Source organism: Hippopotamus amphibius, chromosome 2 (assembly GCF_030028045.1).
Source record: "Hippopotamus amphibius kiboko isolate mHipAmp2 chromosome 2, mHipAmp2.hap2, whole genome shotgun sequence".
In the NCBI taxonomy this organism is placed as follows: domain Eukaryota; kingdom Metazoa; phylum Chordata; class Mammalia; order Artiodactyla; family Hippopotamidae; genus Hippopotamus; species Hippopotamus amphibius.
This window is the reverse complement of record NC_080187.1, coordinates 186,776,900-186,793,496: the sequence shown is the minus strand read 5'-3', so window position 1 is coordinate 186,793,496 and position 16,597 is coordinate 186,776,900. Positions and strand designations below refer to the sequence as shown.

Here is a 16,597-nt window from a genome sequence, read left to right as displayed (position 1 = left end):
TGCTGCAACTAAGAGGTCACGTGCCATAACTAAAAGATCCTGCATGCCGCAGCTAAGACCAGCGCAGCCAATTAATTAATTTTTTAAAATTTTATTTATTTATTTATTATTTTTGGGGGGGTACACCAAGTTCAGTCATCTGTTTTTATACACATATCCCCGTATTCCCTCCCTTCCTTGACTCCCCCCCCACCCTCCCCATCCCAGTCCTCTAAGGCATCTTCCATCCTCGAGTTGAACTCCCTTTGTTATACAACAACTTCCCACTGGCTATCTATTTTACAGTTGGTAGTATATATATGTCTGTGCTACCCTCTCGCTTCATCTCAGCTTCCCCTTCACCCCTCGCCCCCTCCCAAACCTCGAGTTCTCCAGTCCATTCTCTGCACCTGCGTCCTTGTTCTTGTCACTGAGTTCATCAGTACCATTTTTAGATTCCGTATATGTGAGTTAGCATACAATATTTGTCTTTCTCTTTCTGACTTACTTCACTCTGTATGACAGACTCTAGGTCTATCCACCTCATTACATATAGCTCCATCTCATCCCTTTTTATAGCTGAGTAATATTCCATTGTATATATATGCCACATCTTCTGTATCCGTTCATTTGTTGATGGGCATTTCGGTTGCTTCCATGTCCTGGCTATTGTAAATAGTGCTGCAATAAACATTATGGTACATGTTTCTTTTGGGATTATGGTTTTCTTTGGGTATATGCCCAGCAATGGGATTACTGGATCATATGGTAGTTCTATTTGTAGTTTTTTAAGGAACCTCCAAATTGTTTTCCATAGTGACTGTACCAACTTACAGTCCCACCAACAGTGCAGGAGAGTTCCCTTTTCTCCACACCCTCTCCAACATTTGTTGTTTCCAGATTTTGTGATGATGGCCATTCTGACTGGTGTGAGGTGATACCTCATTGTGGCTTTGACTTGCATTTCTCTGATGATGAGTGATGTTGAGCATCTTTTCATGTGTTTGTTGGCCATCTTCTTGGAGAAGTGTCCATTTAGGTCTTCCGCCCATTTGTGGATTGGGTTATTTGCTTTTTTGGTATTAAGTTGCATGAGCTGTTTGTATATTTTGGAGGTTAATCCTTTGTCCGTTGTTTCATAGGCAACTATTTTTTCCCATTCTGAGGGTTGCCTTTTAGTCTTGTTTATGGTTTCTTTCGCTTTGCAAAAGCTTTTAAGTTTCATGAGGTCCCATTTGTTTATTCTTGACTTTATTTCCATGATTCTAGGAGGTGGGTCAGAAAGAATCTTGCTTTGACGTATGTCATAGAGTGTTCTGCCTATGTTTTCCTCTAGGAGTTTTATAGTGTCTGGCCTTACATGTAGGTCTTTAATCCATTTGGAGTTTATTTTTGTGTATGGTGTTAGGAAGTGTTCTAATTTCATTCTTTTACATGTTGCTGTCCAATTTTCCCAGTACCACTTATTGAAGAGGCTGTCTTTTTTCCATTGTATATTCGTGCCTCCTTTGTCAAAGATAAGGTGCCCATATGTGTTTGGGCTTACCTCTGAGTTCTCTATTCTATTCCATTGATCTTCCTTTCTGTTTTTGTGCCAGTACCATACTGTCTTGATCACTATGGCCTTGTAGTATAGTTTGAAGTCAGGAAGCCTGATTCCACCAACTCCATTTTTCCTTCTCAAGATTGCTTTGGCTATTCGGGGTCTTTTGCGTTTCCATACAAATCGTAAGATTCTTGCTCTAGTTCTGTGAAAAATGCCATGGTAATTTGATCGGGATTGCATTGAATCTGTAAATTGCTTTGGGTAGTACAGTCATTTTCACGATGTTGATTCTTCCAATCCAGGAACATGGTATGTCCCTCCATCTGTTTGTGTCGTCTTTGATTTCTTTCATCAGTGTCTTAAAGTTTTCTGCATACAGATCTTTTGCCTCCTTAGGCAGGTTTATTCCTAGGTATTATATTCTTTTTGTTGCAATGGTGAATGGGAGAGTTTCCTTAATTTCTCTTTCTGCTCTTCCGTTGTTAGTGTATAGGAATGCAAGAGATTTCTGTGCATTAATTTTGTATCCTGCTACTTTACTAAACTCATCAATGAGTGCTAGCAGTTTTCTGGTAGAGTCTTTAGGGTTTTCTATATATAATATCATGTCATCTGCAAAGAGTGACAATTTTACGTCTTCTTTTCCAATTTGTATTCCTTTGATTTCTTTTTCTTCTCTGATTGCTGTGGCTAAAACTTCCAAAACTATGTTGAATAATAATGGTGAGAGTGGACACCCTTGTCTTGTTCCTGTTCTTAGAGGGAATTCTTCCAGTTTTTCCCCATTGAGAACGATGTTGGCTTTTGGTTTCTCATATATGGCTTTTATTATGTTGAGGTAATTTCCTTCTATGCCCATTTTCTGGAGAGCTTTTATCATAAATGGATGTTGAACTTTGTCAAAAGCGTTTTCTGCATCTATTGAGATGATCATATGGTTTTTATCCTTCAATTTGTTGATATGATGTATCACGTTGATTGATTTGCGTATATTGAAGAATGCTTGCATCCCAGGGATAAACCCCACTTGATCATGGTGTATGATTTTTTTAATGTGCTGTTGGAGTCTCTTAGCTAGTATTTTGTTGAGGATTTTTGCATCTATATTCATCAGTGATATTGGCCTGTAATTTTCTTTTTTTGTGACATCTTTGCCTGGTTTTAGTATCAGGGTGATGGTGGCCTCATAGAATGAGTTTGGGAGTGTTCCACCTTCTGCGATATTTTGGAAGAGTTTGAGAAGGATAGGTGTTAGCTCTTCTCTAAATGTTTGATAGAATTCGCCCATCAACCCATCTGGTCCTGGGCTTTTGTGTGTTGGGAGATTTTTAATCACTGCCTCAATTTCTGTACTTGTGATTGGTCTGTTCATGATTTCTGTTTCTTCCTGGTTCAGTCTCGGAAGATTGTATTTTTCTAAGGATGTATCCATTTCTTCCAGGTTATCCAATTGATTGGCACAGAGTTGCTTGTAGTAGTCTCTCATGATCTTTTGCATTTCTGAGGTGTCCGTTGTTACTTCTCCTTTTTCATTTCTAATTCTGTTGATTTGCATCTTCTCCCTTTTTTTCTTGATGAGTCTGGCTAATGGTTTATCAATTTTGTTAATCTTCTCAAAGAACCAGCTTTTAGTTTTATTAATTTTTGCTATGGCTTCCTTCCTTTCTTTTTCATTTATTTCTGCTCTGATCTTTATGATTTCTTTCCTTCTGCTCACTTTGGGGTTTCTTTCTTCTTCTCTTTCTAATTGTTTTAGGTGTAAGGTTAGGTTGTTTATTCGATAATTTTCTTGTTTCTTAAGGTAGGACTGTATTGCTATAAACTTCCCTCTTAGAACTGCTTTTGCTGCGTCCCATAGGTTTTGGGTTGTTGTGTTTTCATTGTTGTTTGTTTCTAGATGTTTTTTGATTTCCTCTTTGATTTCTTTAGTGATTTCTTGGTTGTTTAAGAGTGAATTGTTTAGCCTCCATGTGTTTGTATTTTTTGCAGTTTTTTTCCTGTAATTGATATCTAGTCTCATGGCGTTGTGGTCTGAGAAGATGCTTGATATGATTTCAGTTTTCTTGAATTTTCTGAGGTTTGATTTGTGACCCAAGATGTGATCTATCCTGGAAAATGTTCCGTGTGCACTTGAGAAGAAAGTGTATTCTGTCGTTTTTGGATGGAATGTCCTATAAATATCAATTAAGTCAAGATGGTCTAATGTGTCATTTAAAGCTTGTGTGTCTTTATTGATTTTCTGTTTGGATGATCTGTCCATTGATGTAAGTGGGGTGTTCAAGTCTCCCACTCTTATTGTGTTTCTGTCGATGTCCCCTTTTATAGCTGTTAGCGTTTGCCTTATGTACTGAGGTGCTCCTGTGTTGGGGGCATAGATATTTACCATTGTGATATGTTCTTCTTGGATGGATCCCTTGATCATTATGTAGTGTCCTTCCTTGTCTCTTTTAATAGTCTTTACTTTCAAGTCTAATTTGTCTGATATGAGTATTGCTACTCCAGCTTTCTTTTGATTTCCATTTGCATGGAATATGTTTTTCCATCCCTTTCCTTTCAGTCTATATGTATCCCTTGGTCTGAAGTGGGTTTCTTGTAGGCAGCATATAGAAGGGTCTTGTTTTTGTATCCATTCAGCCAGTCTGTGTCTTTTGGTTGGAGCATTTAATCCATTTACATTTAAAGTGATTATTGACATGTGTGTTCCAATTACCATTTTCTTAATTGTTTTGGGTTTGTATTTGTAGGTGTTTTCCTTTTCTTGTTTTTCCTACTTAGAGAAGTTCCTTTAGCACTTGTTGTAAGGCTGGTTTGGTGGTGCTGAATTCTCTTAACTTTTGCTTGTCTGGAAATCTTTTGACTTCTCTGTCAAATCTGAATGAGATTCTTGCTGGGTAGAGTATTCTTGGCTGTAGGTTTCTCTCTTTCAGGACTTTCAGTATATCCTGCCATTCCCTTCTGGCCTGCGGAGTTTCTGTAGAAAGGTCAGCTGTTAACCTTATGGGTTTTCCCTTATATGTTGTTTGTTGCTTTTCTCTTGCTGCTTTTAATATTTTTTCTTTGTGTTTAATTGTTGTTAGTTTGATTAATATGTGCCTTGGTGTATTTCTCCTTGGGTTTATTCTGTATGGGACTCTCTGCACTTCTTGGGCTTGGTTAATTATTTCCTTTCCCATGTTGGGGAAGTTTTCCACTATAACCTCTTCAAATATTTTCTCAGACCCTTTCTTGTTTTCTTCTTCTTCTGAGATGCCTATAATTCGAATGTTGGTACGCTTAATCTTATCACTGAGGTCTCTGAGACTGTCTTCTATTCTTTTTATTCTTTTTTCTTTTTCCTGCTCTGTGGCAGTTATTTCCCCCATTCTATCTTCCAACTCACTTATTCGTTCTTCTGCCTGTCATTCTGCTGGTTATAGCCTCTAGAGTATTTTTAATTTCAGTTATTTTGTTACCCATTGCTGTTTGTTTTTCTGAGTTCTCATGAACTGTTTCTTATACTTTCTCTATTTTGTTATCGAGATTTTGTATCATTTTTACTATCATTACTCTGAATTCTTTTTCATGCATTTTTCCTATTTCCTCCTCATTTATTTGGCTTTGTGGGTTTTTTTCCTGCTCCTTTGCCTGCGTGGTGTTTCTTTGTTTCCTCATTGTTGTCCAGACTTTTGGAGTTGCTTGTCCTGGCAATAGAGGTGTTTATAGAAGACTGTCCAAGCGTCAGACAATGTCCAAGTATTGGATTAAACAAATACGAAGTCTAGGAAACACATACATGTATAAGACACACAATTACTGAATCCATTAGGACATAAGGCTCTGAAAAGATCTGACAGAACCCCAGTATGCTATCAGATATTCAAAGAGAAACCCAACAGAAATTGACAACTGAAACAGAACAAATCAGAGACAAAAGCAAAAGCAAACAAACATACAAATAACACCTTACACATACAAACACTAATCCAGGGAGATTTTGTAAGCTAGGATCAAATATAGAAAAGAGCTAGAGTACCACCAGACAGAATGGAGATTCTCAGAATGAAATTAGACAGTTGTACTAAGAACTAAGATAAAGACAAAAACCTAATATTAAATACCAAGGTGGTGCGTCATCTGGAGAATAGAGCAAGGAGTCTGAGCAGATCGATAGTGTTGCTTATAAGTATGTTAAGATAAAATAAACTAAAAATGGATGGAAGAAAGGGGAACAGAAGAGCATAGTGTGGTTGGAAATATGGAAATAAAAAGAAAGGAATAGAAATGTATAAAAGATAGGGATGAAAGGAAAGTATGAGAGATATTGTCTGTACTACCAAAAACTTAGCTAGATATAGAAGTATATAAAAAGGCAAAAAAATAAAAATAGAATAAAAAATATCATTAAAAAATTATGTTATAAAACTTGTAGATCCCTTAGGACTAAGATCGTAATTAATAAAGAAAAAAAAAAGAGAGAAAAAAAGAAAAAATCCAGAACTGATCCCAGAATGGACCAGTTCAATAGGATCGATACTAATATTTCTGTTTCCTTAGAGTCTCAGCTGTAAGTGTCCTTCTACTCGCCTTGGGTTTTTTTGCATTATTCTGTGACCAGCAGAGCTTCCTTTATTGTTCTCTGTAAGCATCGGTGTGTGGGGAGGGAGAGGGTACAATAGTGGCTCCTTCCCCTGGGAGTGAGTGAGAAGTGGCACACTGTTGTTTCAGTTGGGCTTGGAGGTGCCTTTTGCAGAGGGACGCTGGTGGCTCAGGTGTAAACAGAAAGTCTTAGAGTTGGGCCTCTCTTGGGTTTTTTTGTTTGTTTGTTTGTTTGTTTTCTCGGCAGCCTCCCTGCTGCCGGCATTCCAAGGGGTTTTAATCTAGCCCCGCCCGAGGGCCTGAGGGTGCTTGTTATCCCTGAGCGCCTTAGGTGGCCCACGGGCGTCTCTCCACCGCCTGTTGCAGAGGCGCCGAAAGAGAGAGAGGGGGGCTATGCGCGCAGCTCCTCCCCCCCCCCCCCCGCCCGTGAGCCTGCAGCTTCCAGCAGCCATCATGGCTGGGCAGCTCTCAGGGGCAGGCACTCCTCGCCATGGACCTCTTCCCTCCTGTCCTCTCCGTCCCTCACCTTACTGGCAACAGTGTTTCTCACCCTGAACCAGCTCTTCGGTTCCCATGCTCCCGCTCCCGGACCCTCTGTTCAGCTGTGGATCGACGTCCCAGTCCGGGAACGCTGAGCTGTGGTGCGGACCCTCCGTGTGTTTCTCACTCCCTCCCGTCTGCCACAGCTCCGCCGCTTCACCCTCTTTGAGCCGTCGTAGATGCCTCCCTACCAGTTATGTTGGGCTCCTTCCGGTCCTTTCTGGTGTCCGAGGCCATCTGCTGGTGTTCAGCTGGTTCTCTGTGGGAATTATTGCGTCCTTCCGTGCATTCCCAATGCGTCTGTGGAGAGGGATGCATTCCACTTCCCTCTACTTTGCCGCCATCTCTTTTCTCCCTTAATTTTTTAAAAAATTGAGAATTATGTTTTTTTCAGAGGATAAAACTGAGGACTTAACCCTGGGAGTCAGCCTTTCAGATAGCTCTGAGGGACTATTCTGAAGAGGTAAGGGAGGAGCCAGGATATATAGGAGCTTTTGCAACAAAAACCAGGTAGTTGAAACATCAAAAGATTATTGTTAATTAAAGAAAACCAGACATCTCAAGTTAATGAATTTAACTCTTTTCTAAGTATGGGAAAATGCAAGAGTCTGAGCTCATTGAAATCATTCCTTTGATATGTACCTTAACTATCTAGGGCCAGTTATGCTGTTCTTTTCCATCCTGAATCCCCTCAGAGTGCACCGTTGCGGGCAGCTGTAGTGGCTGATGGCCTGGTGGTGGGCAGCCTGTTTGTCTCCATCCTGAGTTCCTTGAGGGCTTACTGTTGTCACAGCTGTAGTGGCTGATGGCTTGATGGCCACAACATCCTTTGTTTACTGATCTGGCAGGTGACACTCTTCATCCACAAAGCCCATCCTTATTCAGTATAGAATAAATTTGTGGTGGGTTGATGATGTGAAAAATCGTAACAAGTTCAAAAAGTCTTTAATTAAATCTACAAATGTAGTCTATATAGGTTAATAATGATCAGGGAAGCTAGTAATGTTTTGCGCTATAGCTCTAACCTTTGTTGGCTTACTTTATGGAATGTCACCCTAATTGGCCGTTAATATCAGAGGCAGACTCTTAGGGTAGACTGTTTATGCATGGTGTCACCCAGTAGAGAAATTCTCATATTTTTAATTAGGTGACTTTTAATCAATTCTGAGAACTAACCAGTTCTCTTGAGAACAGAGGAAGAAAAAAGGGGCTTTAGGTTGTAACTAAGTTAGAAGTAAGAGAGACCTTCCTGACATTGAGGGTTTTAAACATGGACTAATGAATTCACTAAAGTCCTTGGTAATAAGGACAGACTCTCCACTCATGGTTTGACAATTGGTATTAAGTTTCCTTTTGTTCATTCATGGCTTTCTTCATGGATTGATATGTTGGCATTACAATAGTATAGCACATGATAATCTGGGAAAGCAAGAAAGGACTTGGTTATTTAAGTAATGTAGGCATGCTAAATGTTAGAGAAAGAATTAAATATGTGGGAAATTCCAGTAAATTTACAAGGGCAAAATATTATTTTGTGAGATTTGGTGATGATTTGGCAATAATTTGACTAGATTTAGTGTGTCTTTCAGATGAGTGAACAAAAGCAGAGAAATGGGAAAGCATTTGGAGAACATTGAATAGAGGCTTTATAACATGAATAATTAAAGAAAGGCTAGAATGACTACTACTAGTTAACTGAATGCTGACTGAATAGTTAGGAATTTATCTTCTAGTGAAGACCTTAAAGTTTTTGACCAGGTGTGGGTGATCATACCTTTAGGTGTTCCTGGAACAGTCCTAGCTTATACTTCTTGTTTAGGAGTGATTATTAGTAGTACTTTTTCTTAATCTCAAAATTGCTGCTGTTCGTTAGGCTTTATATTCATGAATTTTTTTTTTCCTCTTCAGAACAAGAAATGTTAAAGCTGAAAAGGAGGTTAGCCGGTAATGGGTTCAGTCTCTTCTTTCTCAAGTCATGTGGCTAGTTAATGATTGAAGTGAAATTGGAGCCTGGGTCTCCTGATTCCCAAGTCTGTCCTTTTTCCTCCTATAAAACTGTATGATATAGTTTCTCTGATTCTGTTGAGTTATGATAAAGAACTGTCTGGATGACATAATATTCTATATTATTGAAGATTTTTGTAATTTCATTACATCTAAATACTGTTATTGATCTAAGTCATGTTGTATAGGAAGGTTGCTTAGGTTGGGTTGGCGAAAGGGGGAGACTTCAGGCAGACAAAGTAATTAATAGGCTGTTGTAATAAACCAGGAATGAGGTGTCGGAGACCAGATAAGGGTAGCGGCAGTGCTGCCTGTATAAGAGCCAGTTTTCCATCAGGTTGTAGTGATGCATTGGATCAATGGTGCTAAGATAATTTTTCATAAATAATTTTCTGTAATTAATACTTACACATTACATTTGCATATTATGGTTTGTCACGTAGAAGGAGGTACTTAAAGATTTTATACAGATTTTCAAAAGTCTGAATGGTCGATCATAACGTGAGGGACGTTCCTGTCAAGAGAGCAGAGCAGGTGATTGTTCCAGGAGTGAAAATTCTGTAAAATATATCTTTAGAATGTATGATGTTTTGTGAGGTGTTTTTGTTTTTTTCTTTTATAGTTTCTGTGTCTTTTTTAAGTTCTTTATTAACTTAAAGGACTTGCTTTTTAAGGAGTTGCCAGAGAATGAATGCTTACCTACCAACCCATTTCTTTTTGCTGTAACTATGGTGGAATTCTTTGCCATTTAGACAGTGATGCTGAGATTCTCCACTTCTGCTCTTCACAGTTTCTTCAGCAGTGCATGTGTACTTTTCATCTTTTATTTCTAAAGTCCATTCATTTTCTCTTTTCATCCCTTCAAGTTGCTAATTTATTTTCCCTTACATGTAGATGTAAGAGATGTTTTTTGTTGTTGTTTTGTGATTTTTGAAGAAAAAATATCAAGGTGTGCCTGATATTAAAGATAATAAAGGGTGGAAGTGGAATGGGAAAAGATGAAAGAAAAATGTGGTATAATAAGAAATATATTTGGTCTTCATCTGGTTCCTGGCACTGGGCTCCTAAAACCCTTGTAATTTCCTAAGTGATAGAAATAGCTCTTGTTATTCATAACCCGCCTTTTCTGTCACACCTGAGTAATGCTATTGAGGTGATTTAGGGTGGGACCTTCCCTACATAGCCTCAGGGATGGGGCTGTTCACCAGAAAGACAGGTGATTAGAGGCTTGAAACTTGTGGCCCCACCCACCAACTCCTGGACGGGGAGGGGCTGCAGATTACAACTCTATAAAAACTCTTGAATAACAAAATATGATGTTTCCTGGTTGATAAATGAGCCAGGAGGGTATCAAATCCCAGTTCTACAGGAGACAGAAGTTCCTGCTATCAGAACCCTTGGACCTCACCCTATGTACCTCTTCATCTAGCTGTTCATCTGTGTCCTTTATAATAAACTGGTAAACGTAAGTAAATGTTTCTCTGAGTACTATAAGTAGCTCTTCCTAATTAATGGAATGTGGGAAAGTGTTGTGGGAACCTATGATATAGAGCCAGTTGGTTAGAAGCACAGGTAACAGCCTGGACTTCCAATCGATGTCTGAAGTGTGGGGGCAGTCTGGTGGGACTGAGCCTTTAACTTGGAATCTGATGCTACCTCTGGGTACATAATGTCAGAGTTGAGTGAACTTTGTAGGACACCCACTAAGTGTCTGCTGGGAATTGGAACATTGCTTGGTAATGTTGGAAAGCATGTTAGACAAACTATTTTCACAAGGAAAAGTGACTAGGTACGCCAGATAATAGTTATTCTGAGCCATTCCAGGAAAGTAAGTACACATTTTCGTACATCAGGTTTAAGAACAGCAATATAGCGTAATTGTTTTTTTCTCCCAAACTTAGTTATTTTGTTAAAAAGAGATTAGGAAATCAGAAAATGTGATTTTGATAATTTGCTAATCCTGATTAGAAATTTGGAACTGAGACCTAGTTAAAAAGTAAAGTTTTGTCTCTTGACAAATGTTTAATAATGACAAAGCAAAATATGTACAGTGGAGATGCTCCTATATATGAGGTTTACCACTGCACAGAGATTTAGATATGAACACTACTGCTGTGGCCTGGAGTGAATGCTGGTCAGAACTGCTGAACTGTGAACCTGTAGATTTCTGTTAGAACTAATGAGTATTTTGAAGTCCTTTAGCCCAGGGGTCCCCAGCCCCCGGGCGTGGTCTGTGGCCTGTTAGGAACTGGTTCACACAGTGGGAGGTAAGCGGTGAGCGAGCAAAGCTTCATCTGCTCCCCATTGGTCACATTACTGCCGGAAACATCCCCCTCTCCCTTCCGTGGAAAAGTTGTCTTCCATGAAACCAGTCCCTGGTGCTGAAAAGGTTGGGGACCACTGCTTTAGCCCATGAAATCCTTTGTCACCTCTTTGAGTAAATTGTAAATTATTAGTATTAACATCAGACTTTAACGTAGAGAATCCTACAGATTGCTAAAGCTTATAAATTAACTCTTTGAGTTAGCATTACATAGCATCAAAATGTCTAGATTTGAAACTCTCCAACTTTGTATCACTGAGTATCCCCAGATGAACTTACTGTCTTGGAGCTCAGATGTTTCTGTGTTTCTTTTGCTCCCATGTTCCTCAGGACTCCAAACTTTCGGGCTTCCTCTATTTGCCTGTCCCCTGGTTGTCTCCTTTGTGTCAGTCCTGTTGATGGTTGTACAGAGAGCAGAGAGAATAGTAGGAAATTGGTTGAGAGGCCTGGTGAGGAGTGGGGATTGGGAATGAGACCGAAGTTGGGAGCAAAGGAAAAGAATAATTGAGATATTTCTTGCAGTTCTCCTCACTTTTGCTTTTCTAAGGAAAAGAATAATTGAGATATTTCTTGCAGTTCTCCTCACTTTTGCTTTTCTTATACTTCTGTTTTGGTTTCCTTTTTGTTTATCATTGTTTTGTTTTGTTTTTTTGTTTTCTCTAGAAATTCCATTTCATTTTACTTTGCCCAAAGAAGGTGATATTATTCCACCATTGACTGGTGCAACTCCACCTCTTATTGGGCACCTAAAATTGGAGCCCAAGAGACACAGTACTCCTATTGGTGAGTGATTAAAATGTAATGATGTTTAAAGCAGAATTTCTGAGATATCATCTTTATGCCAGTGATTCTTTTATATCTGAGGAGTTGAGTCTGCCTGATAAGATTAATTTTTGTCTTAGGAAGAATAATGTTGTGGTGTCTGATTCTATGAGTTTGCTCCCAGGAGATGTTGAGCAGTGATGAGAGGAAGGAAAGAAAGGATGGAAGGAACGAAGAAAGAGTATTTATAAAGATTTTATTCTGTTACTTGCAAGGTCATAGGAATCTGAGTGCTAAGGAATGATAGCTGTTTTATAAGGAAGGGGCAGCAGATAGGGTAGAAGTACTATTTATTCAGGACCCTGGCTAATCAGTCTGCTGCTTGACAGGGCAAGAAAATTTAGATCCTTCTTCCCTGAAGCAGCTAGTAGTCTTCTACATTAACCTGTTTGTTTTCTCTAGTCAGTGCTGGGAGGTAACAATCATGCCGACTGGAGTCTCCTGCTACCTATGCCTGATGCTGGCAGATGTGGGTTGGCTGAGGGCTCATGCAGCATCCTTTGTCCAGATGCAGAAGTGGAACTGAATCCTGTTGCTCTTCTTAAGACCAGGTGTCAATACTAGTGTGTAGTTGTTGATACTTGTGACAGGATCTATCCTAGGAATCCTCTTCAATCCTGCAGAGCTATGGAGCCAAATAGGCAAATTGATGACTTTGAGTTGTTATTTTTCATGTTTTGTGTTCTTTCTTTCTTCCCCCTGCCTCCCTTCTTTCAGGTATTAGCAACTATCCAGAAAGCACCATAGCAACCAGTGATGTCATGTCTGAAAGCATGGTGGAGACCAACGATCCCATACTTGGGAATGAAAAAGGAGATTCTGGGGCTGGCCCAGAAATGGGTGATCAGTTGTGTCTGAGAATGAAATTGGTCAGTCCTGAGGCTGAGGCGAGTGAAGCGTCTTTGCAGTTTAGCCTGGAAAGTAAGTTTCATTTTATGTTAATCTTGGGTGACTAGTAGCTCCAGAACTTCTGAAAGTATTGATTATCTTTCTGCTAGTTTTAATCATTGATACTTTTATAATTATAAATGTATTTGTAAAGTCTTATTCTCATGAATTTAATTCTTCTTTTTTGGCTCGTCACTGTCCTGTTACTGGAGATGCTCCATTTTATAATCTCTATGGTGCTGCTTGTATCTCTGTGTTAAACTTGTGTCTGTATAAAGTAGTTGGTTTTCATAATCAGAAAGAGTTCAGAAGTGGGTAGAAAATTTAGGATTGTGGATTCACATTGTAGGCTTATGTTAACTGTGTCCCACATTAATTGCAAGTTGTTTGGCTAGAATACAGAGAAGATAGTAAGGAACGGTTGCAAAGTCTGGACTAGATTCTGAAAGGCCTTTTACATCATGCTGAAAAGCAGAAGAATTTTAGACAAGGGAGTAATATGATCAGATTTGCTTTTTTTAAAGGATCAGCTAAATGTTTGAAAAAATTTGTGCCTTTGTGCATCATTCCTTTCCTTTCCTTGCCCATTTTCTATTCTGCTGCCTGACAAACGCAGTCTTTAACCAGAAAGTGGGGTCATTAGTGGTTGGGATGGAGATGAGGGGATGAATTTGAGAGATGAGTAGTAGAACAGAGAGGACCTTGGGACCAGTTAAATATGGAAGCAAGAGAGAGGAAAAAAATGTAGAATGATTTTACATCTACATTTTGTTTTCATGATAGCACTCTGAAGTAGATATCCTTATTTCCATTTTATTTATGAGAAAACTGAGACTAAGAGAGGTTTTAAACCTGATGTTATAGTAATTGCTAAGAGGTGGAACTAGAGTTTGAATCAGAACCACCTGACTCTAAAGTTTATAATTCTTCCACTAGGTAGTTTGTAAATGTGGTTTAATGGAGTTAGAAGAAGAAGTAGTTTTATAAAGGAGATTGTAAATGGCTGTTCTGAGAAGAGGACTAGGAGAGTATAAAGCCATGGAAGCTTACGTGGAGGAGAGTTAAAGGAAGACAACAATGGCATATGCAGAAGTGAGGTCTAGTAAGATATATCTGAAAAATGTACATTGGACTTGGCAATTAGGATCTGTTTGGTGACTCTAGCAAGAACTATTGCAGTAGAGTGGTTTGGGTGAGAGCTTTACTGAAGGTAGTTGAGGCGTGAAAGGGGAGAAGAAGAGGCAGCAAATGTATTCTACTTTTGAGAACTTGATGTGATAAAGGAAGAAAAAATATGGCAAATTGAGGGAAATACAGGACTGAAGGACATTTTTTTTTTTCTTTTTTAGGCTGAGGAATACCTAAGCAGGTTTATAGGTTGAAAGGAAATCTCTAAAAGAGAGATGGGTTAAAAATGAACCCCTGAGAGAAAGCTGGAATGAGAGCTTTCAAAGACCACAGATAGAATGGGTGGACTTGAATAAGAAGGACTTCTCATTCTCTGAGACCAAAGAAAAGAAATTTTAGCTAATGTATTTTGAGTTCTTACCATATGCCAGGCATAATGCCCATACATGTACAGCTCATTAAATCTCATAAACCTGTAATGTAGATCCTATTGTTATCCTCATTTTACAGGTAAGGAAACTGAGGCACAGAAAGGTTGAGCTTGTTACCTAGAGTCACACAGCTAGTAAATGGAGTAGCCTGAATTCAAAGTAGTTCCAAGAACCAGAAGTCTGATTCTGAATTATAGTGCTATTCTGCTTCTCAGTGCTTATTGATTTGAATATTAGAACCTCAGTAGAAATAAAGTGTTACATGTTTCCATCCTTCTCATTGTCATCTTCTCTGAAATCAGGTAGGACTTATCGAGAGGGTACATGATAGCTTTGAATCTTCAGATTTGAAATTACAGTTGGGAAGACCTTAAATGGAGCTAAATGTTCAATTCAAGATGACCATGTTAGTAAATTTTACTACCTTTCCTGATAATGAGGCACCGTACTCACAGTTTTCCTCGTTTTATTCTCACAACAAACCTATGAGAGTTGGTCACACAGCTTGTGGGATCTTAGTTCTCAGACCAGGGATCAAACCCCAGGCCCACAGCAGTGAAATTACAGCGCCTCATCTTAACCACTGGACTGCTGGGGAATTCCTCGGGTTGGTCCTTTTTTATCTCTATTTTATAGATGAGGAAACTGACTCAGAAGGTGGTATTTACCCCCAGGTTGGACTGCTAAAGTGCTGGAGCCACGGCCTGAGCCACATATCTGTTTCAGAGCCAGACCTCTAATAACCACCAAACTTCAGCTGCCTCCTTGATGGGCTATTCAAATTATATTGGGTTATGACTTATTTTAGAAATGTTTTAAAATATTTGTTATTTTCTCTAAGGCTGGAATTAATTGTAAATGAACAAATTTTAATCCCTTGGCATTAGTGACATTACTTTGAGAATATGGGATTCTTTTGAGTATGATCTTTACTTTTTTGCTACAGATTCTTTCTTTTTTTTTTAAGATTTATTTTATTATTTATTTATTTATTTTTGGCTGTGTTGGGTCTTCGTTGCTGCGCGGGCTTTCTCTAGTTGTGGCAAGTGGGGGCTACTCTTTGTTGCGGTGCACTGGTTTCTCATTGTGGTGGCTTCTCTTGTTGTGGAGCACAGGCTGTAGGCACGCAGGCTTCAGTAGTTGCAGCCCGTGGGCTCAGTAGTTGTGGCTCCCGGGCTCTAGAGCGCAGGTTCAGTAGTTGTGGTGCATGGGCTTAGTTGCTCCACGGCATGTGGGATCTTCTTGGACCAGGGATCGAACCCATATCCGCTGCATTGGAGGCAGATTCTTAACCACTGCACCAGCAGGGAAGCCCTACAGATTCTTTTTTGAAAATGAGTTTTATTTTTCAAATATCTGTCCCGAAAGCACTTTGGGAAGAGCTTGAGTACCTTCTGTGTGTGGGTTCTCTGTCTTTCTTTTTTTTAAGGACTTTTATTGAGATATAATTGACATACAAGGAACTGCATATATTTAAAGTGTATAATTTGATATTTTTTCTTGTTAGTAATGTATATATGGCAATCCCAATCTCCCAGTTTACCCCAACCCAACTTGCTCCCCCTCCTTCTTTTCCCCCTTGGTGTCCATATGTTTGTTCTCTATATTTGTGTGTCTATTTCTGCCTTGCAAACTGGTTGATCTGTACCATTTTTCTAGATTCTGCATGTATGTGTTAATATACGATATTTATTTTTCTGACTTATTTCACTCTGTGACAGTCTCTGGGTCCATCCATGTCTCTACAAATGTCCCAATCTCATTCCTTTTTTTGGTTGAGTAATATTCCATTGTATATATGTACCACATCTTCTTTATCGATTCATCTGTTGATGGGCATTTAGGTTACTTCGATGACCTGGCTATTGTCAATAGTGCTGCAGTGAACATTGGGGTGCATGTGTCTTTTTGAATTATGGAGTGTGTGGGTTCTCTTAAAAACGTACACTATTTAAAATTTGTGCATGAAGCTAAGACAATTTCCTACATAATTGATATTTTCATTGGGGACTTCCCTGGTAGCACAGTGGTTGGGAATCTGCCTGCCAATGCAGGTTCGATCCCTCGGCTGGGAGATTCCCACATGCCACAGAACAGCTGGGTCTGTGCACCACAACTACTGAGCCTGTGCTCTGGAGCCTGCGAACCACAACTGTTGAGCCTGCGTGCCACAACTGCCGGGGCCCACGCACCTAGAGCCCATGCTCCACAACGAGAAAAGCCACTGCAGTGAGAAGCCACAATGGGGAGTAGCCCCCGCTCGCCACAACTGGGGAGGGCCTGTGCACAGCAACGAAGACCCAATGCAGCCAATAAATAAATAAATAAATTTATTTAAAAAAATTTTTATTGAAATATAGT

General features: G+C 39.4%; 1 protein-coding gene across 8 annotated transcripts in view; it reads left to right on the top strand.

Annotated features, from left to right (window-relative positions):
* TP53BP1 (tumor protein p53 binding protein 1) overlaps nucleotides 1-16,597 on the top strand; it is an 83,535-nt gene that overhangs the window by 34,991 nt on the left and 31,947 nt on the right. For 5 of the 8 annotated variants that reach the window (XM_057721900.1, XM_057721903.1, XM_057721902.1 and 2 more), the window contains exons 13-14: nucleotides 11,631-11,750; nucleotides 12,507-12,710. The exons of 1 other annotated variant lie outside the window; for it this stretch is intronic. In XM_057721900.1, the coding sequence (XP_057577883.1) occupies nucleotides 11,631-11,750; nucleotides 12,507-12,710 (324 nt within the window). Of the gene's footprint in view, nucleotides 1-11,630; nucleotides 11,751-12,284; nucleotides 12,341-12,506; nucleotides 12,711-16,597 lie in introns of those variants that run through there. 2 more of the 8 variants (XM_057721906.1, XM_057721901.1) reach the window with 2 other exon arrangements.